The sequence below is a fragment of the Tetrao urogallus genome (assembly GCF_951394365.1).
Source record: "Tetrao urogallus genome assembly, chromosome: 3".
NCBI lineage: Eukaryota > Metazoa > Chordata > Aves > Galliformes > Phasianidae > Tetrao > Tetrao urogallus.
Window position 1 is genome coordinate 42,071,809 of NC_136815.1, and position 17,210 is coordinate 42,089,018.

Here is a 17,210-nt window from a genome sequence, read left to right on the forward strand (position 1 = left end):
GGCAGGAGGACAACACAAATTGTTAAGCTGCAGCTATCTTAGAGACAAAAGATGAACTTAAATTCAACAGTGCAACAGAGCATCTTTGCATCTCTAAAAATGCAGTTTTCAAAGTTGTTATTGGTCAATCAGAATATCCAGCATTAGTAAAAGAAACTGTGATTAACAGAGTAGTAGAAGTTAGAAACAATGAAGACAAAGTTGTTCCAGGAAGGTCTCTGATTCCAAGAGCCTGATCTTATTAAAAATATCAAGTTTGAGTTTCAGTAAAACCATATATAAAAAGTTCTTATCAACATGGAAAAAATTATGCCATTTGTTATTAATACAGGTTTCAGATTATCAACAGAAATCATGTAATTTTCCCTCAAGGATAACCAGTAAGACAGAAATCCATTCTTTAAAAGTTCACATGACAGGATTCTTGAACTGCATTTCGGTACTGGGCTTCTTCATCAAGCTGATAATTCTAAACAAAATGAAAATGTCATTAAAATAGTCAAATAATCAAGTACCACAATCTCTAGTTCAATAACTCATTTTCCCCACTTGAGGCTCTGTATTTCTCTAAGTATTTGCTTTGTTTATGTTGCACGGTATCCTTTTTTTTAACCAAGAACCAGGAGACAGAGAACTCAGATGAGCCGGATAAGCTCATTGAGCAGAAGGGCCCACCTGCTCTTCCTGGCTGAGTTACATTGCAGAACAGTCAGCTCAGGAAAGCTGACTGCATCACACAACTCTTCTACCTGGGCTCCCAACTAGCCATAACCTTTTCCATTAATAGACATAAAACCTTATCCCCAGACTACAGTTATCATAGATTGTATCATATGTATCGCAAAAGATGTGTGGGTAATCCTGCTTCTTTTGAAGAGATGTATTCTAAGATGTTACTATATCACTGTAAGTGAATTACAGAGTAATACATCTCTTTGGTACAACTCTGGCAGGTTTCCCAAATCATTATTCCAATCAGTAGGTCTGCATCCTCAAGCACTCAAGATGCACTCAAGCTCAACATCTCAATTCCCTGTGTCAATCTCTTCCATGCCTTCATCACAGATGACTCACCACAAAGTACATACTGAATCTTTGCCTTCCTTAACCTGTGAGGCTGCCTATGTCTCAAATACTATGTTCCTTCTATACAAGGCTAACACAGCATATCCTGAACTTTGTTAACACTCTTGAAACTACAGAATGAACTCTCCAAAATCTCTAAGCTCATGTGTATGACTCAACTGGTTGGCTTCAGTTATGATCCACCCAGTGACTACATATGGGTATGCAGCTTTTAATCCACTCAATGTCCATTTAATCAAAATAAGCCCAAAAGGATACCAGCTCTACACCTCTTTTTTACGTTGCAGCCCCTTTCACAACACATTGGAAGAGAGGCTGTAGCAGCCTACCAGCTCTTCAAGCTGAACTTTGAGTCCTGAGAACTATGGTTTAAACTCTGGTGCCACATTAGGTAAAAAAATGTCAAATAAAACAGAGTATCACCCATTATATTATTCCTTCTCCTGAGGAAAATGAACTGTTACAGGAAAAAAAAAAAAAAAAAAGTTCAGCTTGAGAATGCTTAAGTTAACAGCTTGGAGTTGTGCTTATTTAACTGCTGGCAACATCTACTCCTGGCAACGTTTCATGTTGATAGCAGGAAGTTAAGAACACTACTTCCAGCTTCTGTCCAGAGCAGAAACAAAGTGCATAACCAATTTTCTTTTTTTAGCACTTGTATTTCTAATAAAAAAATTACCATTTACTCCCCTGCTTAACAAAGAAGGAAAAGCTTACCACAAATTCTCCATAGTCAAACTGGTGTCTTAGATTTAGATGGCTAACAAGATTTCTGGTAACCTGGCTAGAATCTGCCCAAGGGAGAGATACACAAATAGGACAGATCTGAATTTGGGGGAAAAAAAAAAAAACACAACAAAGAAATTTTTAAAAAGCTACTGGTAATAATACAGAATGCATTAAAAACACGTTCTACAGGAATAACCAGTCTAAAGTAGAACTACGTCTTACTACAGTTACACAGAAATACAGTTTTAGATATTCTTTATCTCAGGGGAGTAATGTTCAAGATTACATTACAGCTTTCCAAGTTTGTTAGTGCTTGTCTAAGGAGTGGAGGACTATCACACTTCTGTCTGCCACTCTATTAATTCCTGTTGTATAAAATTTGGAAAAGAAAGTAATTGCTACATCTGACACTGTTTACAAGGATTTTCATGCACCTGAGATGATCAAGCTAGCGTAAAGAAAACTCATCCTCTACAGATGAAAAGAATAGAAAACCAAACAGATTTTTCTCGTCTTCTTCTATTGATTACCTTAAGGTTACTTTCTACCTGTAGGTTTCAAATAAAACAACAGTTATGTTACAAATGGAATCCTATAAAAACATAACTCAGTTACTAAATGAAGAAGAGGAGTGCATGTCAAGCATAAAAGCTGAGTTTGTTTCAAACTGAGCTAAACGAGGCAGCTGTGTGAGAAATGCCCTAAAACCCATCAGGTGCCGGACAAGAAGCATTTTCAAATGAAAGCCATTCCTCTACTTACTTACATGCAGTGCTTTAAGTATTATGACTTTCTCGAATCACAGTGGTCTATTAAGATATAGAATAGATGCTGCACACTTAAAATCCCTCATATAATCAGAATGAAAATAGAAAGAATTATATACAAGTAAAAACTTATTAAAAAAAAATAATAACTACTTACTACAGGAACTATCTGATAAAGATGCCTATTATTACAGTGATCCAGCAAGCGTTGTCTGGTAAAATTGGCTTCCTGACACAAGGGGCATTTGAAAGTTGGATGTCCACTGTAAGCAGAAATACACAGTGTTAAACAAAGGAAAAAAAAAAAAAAAAAAGACAAAAGTTTTGGAAGTAGTATTACAGAAAGCCTAATTCATCTGTCAGCTTGTCATTACTTTCCCATATTTTGATAACAACAAAAAAGACCACTTCTATTGATTTAATAGCAGAGCACTACTTCTAAACAGCAATGTTAAAGCAAATTTATTATCTGTATGTCTAAATGCATCCTACTGAGACGTGGACTTCACAAAATATTTTTTATCCAATTGCAACTGCATCTTGTTCTTACTTGCTGGTAATACTTCTGCGTTCAAATCTTTCAAGAAAGTAGTGAAAAATCTTAATCTATGGATGCAAACAAAGAAGAAACTAAACACTTTTTTAAAACATAATTTGTTGCAGTTTTGCTTGTTTTAGATAGCATAAGCTTACACTATAGTTAGTTTAATAATAACTATAGGAAAATAAGCAGCTTACCTTGTATTTCCTTGGCGCATTTGATTAGTAGCCATCTCTCCATTAGCTGATACTGCATCATTCCTGCTACTTTATTTGAAGGAGAAAAAAAAAAGAGAAAAAAAAAGGAAAACTGGTGTTATTGTACTTCGCTAACAAAAGTTCTTAAAATTCATTAATACCAGAAAATATGAATTTCAAGACAAAACATATAACACTAATATTCTGCTATGGTGTAGTCACTAATTAATCACATAACAATATTCAGGTGTTTCAGTTAAACACTGCTGCAACTAGTTCTGGTAGCAGTTTGAATGAACTTCTGCAATATACTGATGGGCTGAAAACTGCATAGAAGTTCAGCCTGCTGAAAACAGACTGTCAACACAGTGCATAAAGCACAATCTATATATAATAAAAGGTCAATGAAAACAGTATATAAAAAAGGTCTTGAAAAATAAACCAAAAGCAAACAAACAAAAATAATAACCCCACACCCAAGCCAAAACACATCAGTAAGAAGGTATGAGGAAGAAAGTTCTTCAGCTTTACTGTCTGAAAGCAAATTGGTAAATGGTATCTGAATTATGGTGTGTAATATGCTGAAGGTTCCTTATACTTTTCATAAAGGATCAGCTTTAAGCAAAGTCAATCTGAAAACAGAAGCTTACACAATAATGTTTTGAAACAGGATAACCACTAAAACAGAGCTGGGAAAGGAGAGAGAGGAACAAAAGGAGAAGGGAACTTCCTCGGGGCAAGATATTATGAGATCTGCTACAAAGCAAGCTGCTCAAGTGCTGTCAAAGCAAAGCAAGTAAGCTGGAAATATTATACCATTTCTAGAAGAGACCCTTAGAAGACATTCCAAACCATCATGTAGAAAGGTTTTCTTCTGTGTGCTGAATAAAGAAAAATATCTGGAAAAACTGTCATTTTTTTAAGCCTAAGAACACAGACAATAATTATTATAGAAGAAAACATGTCCTGGAAAAACAAAGAAACAAACAAACCACCACCACCAAAAACAAACAAATAAAACAATTTCTGCTAGGAGAAAGAAATGCATTGTTACACAGAAATCACCATGATTACCTGTTCCCTGTTGAATCCTGGGTAATCTGTAATTTTGGAATAACAGAAGGAACACCGTATTCATCCTGATACTTCTTACACGTTTTATAATGCTGTCTCATCCACGAAAACCTAACCTGTAAATGAAATGCCAAATTACTGAAATTATACTAAATAATCCAAGGATAGAAGGAAAATAATTCTGCAAACAGAAAGTAACGTGTGCAGGGATTATTTAGGCGTCACACGCAACAGAAAAACTAACTTTTGTCTCTCCTCTCAGGATGAATGCCTTCTTCCCAAAGATAAGATCTTCTCTGTCACCCTACCAGACTGGGGAGCATTCCCACCCCCCACACCCTTAACAGCCAGACAACTTTGAGAGCTCTTAGCTGTGAAACCTGCCAGTAAACTCCATTTGATTGAAACAAAGTTGCAGGACCTTCAAACTCTCACGCTGAAGATCAATCACTGAGGAGCTACCACGGAGAGGGGCCATGAGGATGGGATAATGCACAACTGCTCCTTCATCCTTGTCTAGTCCACTCCTATTTTGTGCAGAGCAAAATTGTTTTATATTGTGTTCTGATAATATATAATTTTTCTATTTGAGGAAAAAAGGAGAAAAAAAAGAGAGGAATGAACACCAGCTTAAGGATGCCTATCTAACATACATGCAAGGTAAGACGGTGATGAGTTGCCTGCATTTTGTCAGAATTTGAATGTTCTGGACAAGGCCCATATCAGAACTTCAGGTTCAGTAGCACTGTCAGAAGTGCTTACAGATTTAGAAGCTAAATAAAACAACAGCATGAGCCTGGGCCTAGAGTTCATCCAGGAATCTGCTTGGTTCTCTCTTTTGATTTATCAACTTGTTAGTGTTTCTTTCTCCCAGCTTTTACATAACAATGTATCCTTAGGAACAAGGCAAGAAGCTCCTCTTTCCAAACTGTCAGACCCACGCTCTAAGTGATACCAAGCTGACAGAAAGGCTACCTGGACTGGTAAATAAAATATGTGGCTAAAATCTGGGATCCATTCATATTAGAAGATAGATTACTCTAGAGCTCAGTGGAGTCTGAATTTCACTCAATGCTCTGAAAATAATATCTGCTTTACAAAGGCATAGTAAACAGTCTGATTTAATACAGGGCAGGGAGAAACTTCATGTGAACATAGATATACATACAGCAATCAACTCATGTTTGTCATCCTAAAATTAAATTTTAATAAATTTATATAAATAAAATAATAAGAGTGGCTGTGATTGCTTTTATTTCCACAGTGAAAGTTTCTGAGGTTTTCCCTATATCTCCAGCTTTCATTTTCAGTAAGCTAACTCACTCGTAACAGTTTTATAGCTGTATGCAGTTTTCTCATTGTTGTGGGGAAAACTGGCACTCCACTCAGTCATGTAGAGAATTCAAGGTCCTCTTCTACATCAAGCACACCCAACTGATAACTGATGGCAGGCACTGTGCACCTGCTACATGCATAAGCCATACAAAGAAAAAACACTATAGTCTATGTTAGCTCCAATACATGAATGGCACACAGCAGAAGCATCTGGTTAAAACTAAGAAAATTATTATTCCATTTCTGTAAAGTTTTACTCTACCTGCTTCTCACAGCATCTACAGCCCCCGGAAGCTTTCTTCATACTGTTTTCGACATCTAGAGCCCTTTTGGGATATGATCTTTCTTTTTTAGTCACACTCCCCCGGCAGAGAGGACAATGAGTTCCACTTTCCCGCATAGCTGTCAAGAAGCACTTCCTGCAAAATCTAAATTAAAAAGTTACCAAGCAGATTAGTAAAGTGAAGAAAATTCGATACTTTGTCCCTGAAAAGGGATGAGTGATTAACACCTTAAAAGGAGGTTTAACTCCCAACTAAACAGGAAATCTTTACAAGATAAACATCATGAAAATGAAATAACAGCTTAAAAAGAAGTATATGGAAATTAGGGGAATTTTTGGTAAAAACTGACTATTTTCTGTCTACTATTCCTGAGCCGGACACTAGATTGATCATTAATGAGATATTAAATGGTGCAGTAGACACGTGGTGCTGGAAATCTTATCAGAGTAACTTCTGTTTATTGTCCTTCAGTGGAGCCAAAAATACTGCAAAGCTGCATTCCTGCCGTTTTCCCGAAGACTTCACTTCATTAGCTTTCCCGGATCTGCTCTGGCCTCTTTTCCTCGAAGCAATGTATCAATCACCCAAGCTATTTTGCATTTCTACCAGCCAGCACTTGGCGATTACACGTTCCTAAAAGCATGCCCAGCTTTCCACTACGAACGCAGGAACTGCAGGAGACAACTCCGCTACGATCGCTTTGAAAACGAGTAGGAAGCTATAAATAAAGCTAAAAATGCAATTTCAGTCATGTTTGGAAGTTGCTTCCAACTGCAGCACAGCCCGACGCTGGAGAGACGCGGGGGGCTCGTTCCGGGGCGTGCCTCTGCTTACGGACGGCCCCGCTCGCTACAAAAGAAACAGGCGAGGAAAGAGCCGGGCCGGCCGGCGGAGGCTGCGCTGCGTCCCATCCCCGGCCCCGCACCTGCAAACCGACCGAGGGGGAAGGCAGAGAAATAAATAAGGGCAAGAAGGCGGAGGAGGTGAGGCGAGCGCTTCGGTAGGAAGGAGGGGATACCCACACGTGCTGGCAGTTCATAGTCCTCACGGGCGTTTTGAACACCTCCTGGCAGATGGGACAGTAAAAGTCGTCCTCGCTGAAGCGCGCGGCGGCGGCTTCCTCAGCCATGGCAACACGTCGGGGTCGGTCTGTGCGGAGCGGGGATGAGACGCCAGTCCTACCCGGCCAGCTCCGCTCCGCTCCCGCGGGGCCGGGCCGGAGGACTGCAGGAAGATGGCGGGGGCACCTGGCGCCAGGTGGGCGCCGGGTGCGGCGACGGCGGGGGGAGGGGAGAGGACGGGAGGGGAGGGGAAGGGACCCGGGCCTGCGCGCCGCCCGCCCCGCCCCTCCGGCGCCGGCCCGGGGAGCGCCGCCGCCGCCGCCGCCGTCCGTTCCCTCCCGCCGTCCGGCCCTGCTGTTAGCTGCCCCAGCCCGCGGACGGAGATCGGCGGATTCAACCGCCGCTACGGACCGCCGCTACGGACCGCCGCCGAACAGCGCCCAGGCCCCGCCGCCGCCGTCACCCGGGGGCCAGGGGCGGGCCCGGGGCGGGCCGGTGTTTCCATGGCGATCACCTCCCGGCCCGGCGGGACTATTACGATACCGCGGGGCGGCCTCGCCCCGCCCTGCCCGGCGCCACCGCCCCCTTTCTCTCTCCCTTGTCCCGTGGGCGTACCCGCGGCGGAGGGACGCGGCGGGCCGAGTGTCTCTTCCCTTTTCCCTTCTTCCGGTGGCGGTACGGCGTTGGGTTTCGGGCCGTAGCGGCCCCGAGATGCGGCTCCGCCCCGATTGGCGCCGGCCGACCAAGGGGAGCGTCGTCCCGCCGAGCCCGGCCGCGAGCGGGAGCCGCTGGTCGGAGGCCGCGACCTCTGTGGCGGCGTGTGGGAGAGTTCGGCTGTGAGCCTGGTCCTGTGGCAGCGCGCTGCGCCCACGCCTAATCCTGCTCTGCTGTTAAAGCTTCTCGGCTCCCAAAGTTTCTGGAGTTAAGAGAATCCGTATCTGGGAAAGGTCTTGACGTCCAGATGTCTGCTTGGGGCCCTGCGGGTGCTGTTGGCGATCCTGCCCTACTGTATGTCCCTGTCCCCCGTCATCGTGCCCATGTCGAGTATGCTGCAAATGCAGATGTGGAGAAACGCCCCGAAATGCTGGTCCCCAAAGTGGCTAGGGGAAGTGCTACAGGTTAGCAAGTGGATGTAGTGCAGGCTCTCGGAGATTACAAGTCCATGGCCAACCCAGCTGAGCCATTGGCACCTTTCATTCAAGTAGCAGTAGCAGGCAGACAGTCTGACTTTGGCTGACAGTATGAAATCAGAGGAAAGTGTTTGCAAGCGCCTTCTGCATGAATGGTGACAACGTTTCTGCACTTTTCTTGATGATAAAGTAGTGGTTCAAACATGGGGGTATTCACAAAGCATTAAACACACTTAAGATACGTTATAACATTCAGAAGCTTTGATTATTAACTAGGTGAATGTTTTCTGCTACCCTTTCTAGCACTAATAAATTTAGGACTTCATGTTGGGAAACTTAAATTGGGTATACAGTACAGAAGGAACATAAACCTGCTGGAGGAGGAGGGCCGCACACACGATCCAGGGGGTGGAACACCTCTCCTGTGAGGACAGGCTGAGAGAGCTGGGGCTGTTCAACCTGGAGAAGAGAAGGCTCTAGGGAGACCTCATAGCCTTCTAAAAGGGGACTATAAAAAGGAAGGGAACAGACTTGTTAGCAAAGTCTGTTGTGATAAGGTTTCAAACTAAAACAGGAGATTTAGACTGGTTATAAGGGAAAGGTGTTTTACAATAAGAATAGTGAAAAACTGGTACAAGTTACCCAGAGAGGTGGATGCCCCATCCCTGGAGACGTTCAAAGTCAGGCTGGACAGAGCGCTTAGCAACCTGTTCTAGCTGTAGGTGTACCTGTCCATTGCAGGGGAGTTGGACTTGGTGATCTTTAGGGTCCTTTCCAACTCAGATTATTCTATGGTGTACATTAGGCAGCTGCTGCAGCATAGCACACTGAGAAAGCTGACTCTGCGGCGCCTCAGCCAAATGAAAGTATAAGCCTACACAAAACATGTGTGCATGTCATTCTGCTGTAAGACATTACTGGTGAACACACTGCATAGTACAGATGTGGCTGTGCCAACAACATCAGCTACAGAGCAATGTTCAGAGGATGGCTTATGGGAAGCTTTGCACAGGCAACTCAGGAATGTATCTGATGTCTCAATGTGGTCATTTGGATGTTATGGGATGAGAAAGGAAACAGCATTTTAGTACTGAGCGAAAAAGACGATCAGGATGATTTATTTTCTGTTACATTGTTCTGTGTATGGAGCACTTTCCATACATGCATACCCACATACTCACTTATGTCAGATAAGTTTTTTTACTGTGTTGTTTCAAAGAATTAATTTCTTACAGTAAGAAAAAAAAAAATGCATCAACAAAAATTTCCCTGTTTTATAGACTGATTGATTTATGCAGACTGACTAATGACAGCAGCATTTATGTGTGTAGTTTTAGTGCTATTAATAATATTTTGTTAAAAATTTCCGCTTACTGAATGAGACTGACAAAAAATTTTAAAGTAATCCAGCAGCATGACTGCGCACTTTTCTTCCAGAATAAGGAATTGTAAGAAGACCACTACATTAATGTAGTTATGCCAACAAATCTCTCTAGGTAGAGAAGAATTTGGACTTGCTTAGCCCATCTAGCACTGACTTCCTCAAATGTAACTCTTGGCAGATGAACAACAAAGAAAATGCTGGCAATACTTTTAAAGGAAACCAACTCATAGAGACTGTGTTTGTTTCAAAGTATATTAATTTGTGGAAATTATATTGGTTCATAATAACACTAAGATTCAGCTCGGGCCTGGTCTTTCATCTTATATCAAAAATGTGTGCCATAGGCTGAAGATAAATGGTTCCTTCACTTTCAGATTTCTTTCCTCTTTGGGAATGCAACTGTCTATACCACAAGCAGATGTCTAGAGGAGATTGCTAGGTAGGAAACTCTCTGTAGCCTGAAATTATGTTTTCAGGGAAGAGAAAATACAAAACATTAAGCCTTGTGGTTCACTTACTCCTTCAGCCACCAGGATTTCAAAACTAGGCTTCAGCCATTCCTCAGGGCTGCTGTATCTGTATCAGTATCTGCTAAGGATCAGCAGCAAGGCAATGCCCCCATTATTTGGTCCCATACTTTGGAGAGGAAAGAGAGAAAAGGAAGTGAAGCTAAAGCTCAGGTCTCACTTTAGATGAGGGTAGAGGATGAACTATTCTGTGATCCTGTGAAAGATGCTGGCTCTGTTTTCTTATTCAGGATCTCAGTTATGACTAACTAAAAATGCTGCTGTCCTTCCAAACAAAAGCTAAGACCCAGATAAAGCTAAAAACTGTCCCAAATACTTCCTTTTTAGATCATACCAATCATACCACAGCAAGATTTGAAGGCCTTTATATACTAGGAGTTGTGAAGTTCATCCACTCTTATAAGCAATTTAAGAGCAAAGTCATCTGGGCTGGGATATTTACTGCACGTGTTTCAGCTCAGGAGAAAGTCCAGTGCCAACAGCAGGACTCCTTGTGCATAGGACTCACAGGAGAGGACAGAGCTGGGAAGCTTAGTCACTGAGGTGAGGTATATTTTTGTACCTGGGACTCTTCTGGCACCTGAGGTAACTGCTGTCGTGTACTCATCTGTTGGAGGCTGCTATGAGTTAGCTGAGCTTTTCCTCAGCTGGCAAAGAACTGCTGCTTGAAGTAATTAACTGGTCTTGTCTGAAACGAAGTAGGAAGCCGGGCCTGTGGATCTGAGAAGGCATAAAAGGTGATGAACCGTGGTTGGAAGCAGTAACTCCTTCAAATCTACAAGCACAGCCAGAATATACCCAACCACACCTTGAGTGGTAAAGTGTCTGCAGAACACTTTTTTATGTTTACGTGCATCACTTAGGACTATACACTCCCATATGGCCAACTTCAGGTTTGCCACATCAGTGCCATGAAACTATACTAAGAAGAGAGTTACAGAGGCCTCAGTTTAGACACTACAGGACTGGGAGGGATATAGCACAGCTTTCAGCTTCAGCATTCAAGACTTATGTGTAGACACAGGCTCCCAAGTCTTCTCAGTCTTCCTATTGGACTGCAGTCAAGCATGTCATCGTGCCTCAGTTCCTCAGTCTCTAAAAGGGAGCAGTTTTTAATCACCAAATAAGGCTGTGGTGAAGGTAAATTAATTACTGCAAGTAAAGAGGCTTGCATTCTCTGATGGCAGGTGTTAAACAAAAGCAAAGATTTATTACTCAAAGATGATGATAGGTCCATTTGAACTTTGTTCAGAAGACTGCAGTATTTATGGATTAGTAGCTTTGGCAGGGATAGAAATTGGGCTGGTGACCTCAGAGAAGTAAAGTAGGGGAAGATGTGTGTGAAGGCATTCATGCTGGAGCTAACATTATTGTAAATCTTGATCCTTTAATAAAGCTGTGACCTTGGAGTTGACAACTAGTATGCCATGGAGCAATATATAGCGACGGAACCAGCATGGTAAATCTTAGGCAGTTTTTGCCATTGACATCGACAACATGTAAAAAGAAATCAGGCAGTTGAACATCATGAAACACATTTATTTGAAGCAAAGCATTTTAAATCAAATTTTAGATGAAATCAATGGTCTTGCCAGTTTTTTATTCCTCATAATGAAAAGTGCTTGTGAAATGAAATCTCAAAGGTGACAACTTGTAGAGTTGCTCATCAAATTTTGCAGTTTTCTGGGGGCAACTGTCACTGAAAAACTACATTTTAGATCATTTTTGCACAGCTGTTGGACAACTTTGTATAACTACTTTTTGTACAGTAGCTGCTTTGTACAACTATTATTTTGGTAGCTTTCCTCACTGCTGCTGATGCAAGAAGAGTGCACCTCCTACTCAGTGTACAGTGGGCAGCTACATAAAGTTCTGCTGGAGCCATCGGAGACACATAAGCAGAAGAGGAAAGAGAAAACTGTGTTGCTTTTGCCAGGTGTGCTACCTACAATGAATGCTTGCAGCCATTGACAGAACTAAGAGGAACTCTTCACCAGTGGTAACTTTATTCCTATATACAAAAAGTTCTCAATGTTTTGTTTTTGTTTTTTAGGTGTGCAGGAAACCAGAAGTGCAATCATTTGGATCAATCTATTTCTTCACTTTGCTTCTAGGACAGAAATTTGTTTAATTACTCAGATGTTCCCACAAATAAATAGAAAAAATACCAAGTGAATATTACTTCATTTTTTGTTGTTTTTTTTTTAAAGATGGATTTCACTTACAAACCTCGTTAACTCTGAGCCCTGTCTTGCATACACTGTAAATGGAAACTCAGGTGCTTTCTTATGAGGTCATTAATACTACTTTTGACAGCAGCCACCATGCCTGATACTGCTTTTTTTTATTTTATTAGACCTGGGCAGCCTGGTCTAGTATTCAGTGTGGAGCTTGATGGCCCTGCCTGTGGCAGGGGGGTTGGAGATTCATGATCCTTGAGGTCCCTTCCAACCTGGGCCATTCTGTGAGCCTATGATTTTTTTGTTCCAATTTGTTTAGTGCTTTGTCACCTGCCTTCAGCGCTACTTTGTCATTATGGATATTCATTAGAGCAGCATGCTCCTGGAATGGAGCTGCAATCAAATGGGAGAGGATGCTATAAAAGCCAGTTTATTTATATACTGGACTATCAGAGTTCACGACCTTTGTTTTTTTTGTAGAGAAACTGATAGTATTTGCTTTTATTGTTACAGGATATGGGAGATTTGAATTAAATTTCAATTTAATTTAAAAGTTTTATATAAAACTAGAACAATGCTTAAGAAAAAAAAGTCTGATCAGATTGTCAACATCCCATTAATTGCAAAAGGCTAAATTTTATTGTCCATACTTACCTACAAATCACATGCTTCTGCTGTTATTCAGTGCTCCTTATGTGCTATTTACAGGATTCACATGCACATACTTTAAGAATTACCTGTCTGGAACTTCTACAGTAATAACTTCTGCAGTAATGTTTATGCCCCCAAAAGAAAAAAAAAGGGTATTTAATTGAATATTAAGATACTAATTAATTGTTAATAGATTTCACTTTGATTACTTGAGCTACTGGGCAACAAAATACTGTTTAACAAAGTTTACTGTTTAACTTTCTACTCCTTAGGAGTAAACACTGCAGCACAGAACAAGATAAGTCATTATGCAACATGAAATAAATGAAATAAATGAGAATGTCAAATGCAGAAACATTAATTAACTGATTATGCAAAAACAAGCAATGTTAATACTATTTATTACAGAGTCCAATTTGTTGATGCATGGTATATTACTGCGTATATAAATAAATATTAATGAATCAATAAAGTGCTATCATATATGGTTCTGTTTCCATTCTGTGCATGAGTTATAAATTCAAATTATGAAGATGGTTCATAACCTCTGCCCTCCACTCAAACACCATTTTCTTGGTGCTTTTCCACATGAAAATATATTTAAATATATACACATATTATTTATGTGTATATTACATACACATATATTATGTGTATACACAATATTTATGAATGTTGAACATAAATGTAGGGATTATGCTAATCCCAGCTATGAATTTGTATCTGCCCACATCCCAAGTATTGTTAGTCTATGTATATTTTATGGTTAATATATTCACTTTGACTAGCAAAGAGATTGGACTTGCAAATTCTGCTTTTGTTTTATCGGAAATAAAATCTGTTTGTCATTCAAACTATTTGCTTATTCCTTTATCACCCATTTGTTTATCATCCCAATAATAAATTAATAACAAATAACCCATATACCTGTTGAGATCTGATTCTGCACACTCAGTGGGCTTCAACTGTACAAAGAGGATCACAGTAAGACCTTTCAGCTTTTGTAGACATTCAGAATTAAGCCACCTATGTGAAGTTATCTTAGCCTAAAAAACAAAACAAATAGAACAACTACAAATAAAACATACACTCAAAAAAAAAAACAACAAAAAAACCCCAAACAAATCTACGAAAGACTCCTATATGAGGCTGCATGTATAAGCAATTCTCAAATAATAACATGTATGGGAACTGTTTTGAGTCATGGCCTGAAGCACTAATTGATCACCTGAGGCAAGGACTGGGTCAGCTGTGGGAGCACAGGTGATTTTTACTAGACCTGTGTCTAGTATTAGTGCTATTTTACTAGACCAGGTGATTCACCTGTGTGACTTACAGGGGGTGGAGCAAGGCTAGACCCCATTTAAGGGCTGACTGCCACCAGGGAAGGATGTCTTTCTAGAGATCCCTCCTTTTTGGAGTTTTCCACTGTGAGCCTAGATCCTCGGATATGGGTGAGCATTTCATTTTTGATTGTCTCTTTTCCACCATAATAATATTTTCACCTATGAAGTACTATCCTAGCCATTCTACTTTTCCAACTGTACACTTGTTGACTGTGCATAACACAAAAACCCTAATTAGAATACACAGCAAAGGCTGCACGTGAATCTGAGTTATTTCAGTGTAAAGAAATAGAACACACATGACTTAAAAGCAGACAATTGTAGGGCTTAGAAGGGACCTCTAGATATCACTGATTCCAACTTTCCTGCTAAAGCAGATTCCCTACAGGTGGACACACAGTTATACAAGTCACTGAACCTAATAATGCTCATTGTCTTAGCCGTAATTAAATATTTTAAACATTACATCCATCCACACTTCTCAGTGGCAGTGGGAAAGAAGGAAAATATGTTTTTCTTGCAGTGTAAAAAAACAAGTAAGTAATAAGTTTTATATTTGTTTATTGTCTCCTATCAATGATACTTGTTAGAACTTGTTTTGTCTGTGAATACTCAATGTATTTATGCACCTTACCATATCCTTTCTAATCTGTAGTAAGTGAGACAATGATCCAACAGGTCTTCCTCATCTGCACTGGCAAAAATGACAGGAATATCTGGTAATAAGAGATACAAGATTGTTAGTAGCTGCAGATGTAACTGATAGGTCTTCAATAGTACAAGTAATTTGAAAAAGTATTCTGGCTTCTTTGGCCAGATACGATAAACTTCTTTTATATAGCCAAAACATAGCATAAGTGTTTAACATGTATATAGATGTGACATATGCTGTGCTAGCAAAAGGTCAGCCTTGCTTATGTATGCCAGCAAGTCAGCATATTGATCCAGAAAAGCATTATCAACCTAACCATGACCTTGAGGAAGAGTGGAAGAAACTTCTGAAATACAGACATTTGATTAAAGGCATTAATTCATTGCTATGGTACTCTCAGAGCATGTATGACCAAACTACCAATTCCAAGGAGCCCTCATTAAGCATTAACACAATCTTGCTGAAAATTCCTACCTAGTTTTCAATACAGAGTATGGTCTTATTGCATGATGGAAACCTTGTTTTCAGTTTACAAAAGTTGTAAAATGTGTGTACATAAAAGTTTCTGTGCATCAGAAGAGCAATAACTGAGCAGCAGGTTTGTCCTCTTAACAAGCAAAGTGAATAATGCATTATTAAAAACTGAAAAAACAAGAAGTGTAGAGACTTTAAATTCAGTAAATTAGAAGCGTTTTAATAATCATGTTGCATGCAATCCTAATATTTATATAAAATATTAGAAAACAGGCAAAACTAAAGCCATTTGATCTTGAAGACTTCAGTCACTGTAGGGTTGTTACATGCCTGATCCATGGATCTAGTGGGTTCCTAAAAGAGAATGCAAAGGACAAAAATGTGAATTTTCAGTATATGTATATATATGACTATATATAAAATATATAAACATGTGCATGTATATACACATAAAAATACATATGTATGTGTTTTGTAAAAATATATACTATAAATATATAAATAAGAAAAGCTGTCAGTCTTCTTTAGGGAATGTCATCTGTCTCTTAGTATTTGCCTATTTCCAGTGGTTGTACTTGGAAACTGTTTCTGAGGAAAGCATTATTAGAAGTGAGCCAACTATATTTAGATTATTGTCCTATTCATTCTGAAAATAATACTTTTGAGGATTTTTTTTTAAAACAATCATACTTTTCCCCCAAGAAAAATAGCAAAAAGCTGCTAACTTAACAAAATACTATTTTTTTTCTACAAAGAGGTCACATGGAGCTAAGTTCTATCGAAAAATGTAATTACTGCCAAAAATAGCTCCATTTTAAGTACTACTTGAGCATTATGATTTAAAATTATTAGTACTAGATTGATATTGAAATCTACAAAACACTAACAAGTTTTAATTAAAAAATAAAAATCAGATAATTATTTGACCAGTTTAGCTTTACTATGTTGTGTTAACAAACACAAAAGCACTTTGCAATGTCATAATCTTGGTACAGAATTTCTAAGCTTCTATACAGGTCCATATTTTCCTATTATTGTTTACAAGTTCTCACATGAACTCTCATTTCACTCAGACATAGCTAAGAAATGAGAAGCAGTAGCTTGTTATGTTTTATACCTATGACTCATTCACACATTGTCCGGACCATTGGTTAAAAGCCTTATATCAACATTACAGCTGTAACTAGGGAAGAATATGTGCTTCCTTCTACTACTGGCACAATTCCTCAATCACTACTCAAATATACTACCCAACAGGAGCATTGAGCTTATGAAATCAAAGGGAATGAAATAATTATTATTTTGTAGTGAATTTGTTTGTTCCTTACATTGGCCCTTAATATTGCAGAATGAAATTTTGGAGGTTGTAAGGATACATTTCTCGTTTGAGGAGTAGATCCTCCGAGCTCACATCTTCCCCTGTTTTTAATGGTGAAAATCTAGATGACTGTTAAAAACAAGTTTCCTAATTAGGCAGTCCACTTCTGACCTCAGTGAAGTCAGCAGCAAAACATTTCACAAATTCATTGAAGATAAGATTTGGGTTTTGTGTTGCTGCTGCTGCAAGCTATCCCATTTCCTTTAACCTGTGCATGACAGATCTTGTGAAGCACAGTCATGAGTGCTGTGGTTTAACCCAGCAGCAGTTCAGCACCACACAGTTGTTTGTTCGCTCCACTGTGTTCCCAGGGAAATGGGGAGAGAATTGAAAATAGAGCTATTTACTAAGATAGAGAAAGGGAAAAGGATAATTGCTGACAAATATCTATCTATCCATATATATATATATATA

The 17,210-nt window shown here is 39.7% G+C and overlaps 1 protein-coding gene across 1 annotated transcript; it reads right to left on the reverse strand.

Annotated features, from left to right (window-relative positions):
- Positions 1-400: 400 nt before the first annotated feature.
- Positions 401-7,142, reverse strand: RNF138 (ring finger protein 138; the record flags this gene model as incomplete). The annotated part of the gene is made up of 7 exons (XM_079533178.1): positions 401-469; positions 1,804-1,911; positions 2,740-2,845; positions 3,321-3,389; positions 4,395-4,510; positions 5,992-6,157; positions 7,036-7,142. The coding sequence occupies 7 exons, from the start codon at positions 7,140-7,142 to the stop codon at positions 401-403; spliced, it is 741 nt and encodes a 246-aa protein (XP_079389304.1).
- Positions 7,143-17,210: the final 10,068 nt, after the last annotated feature.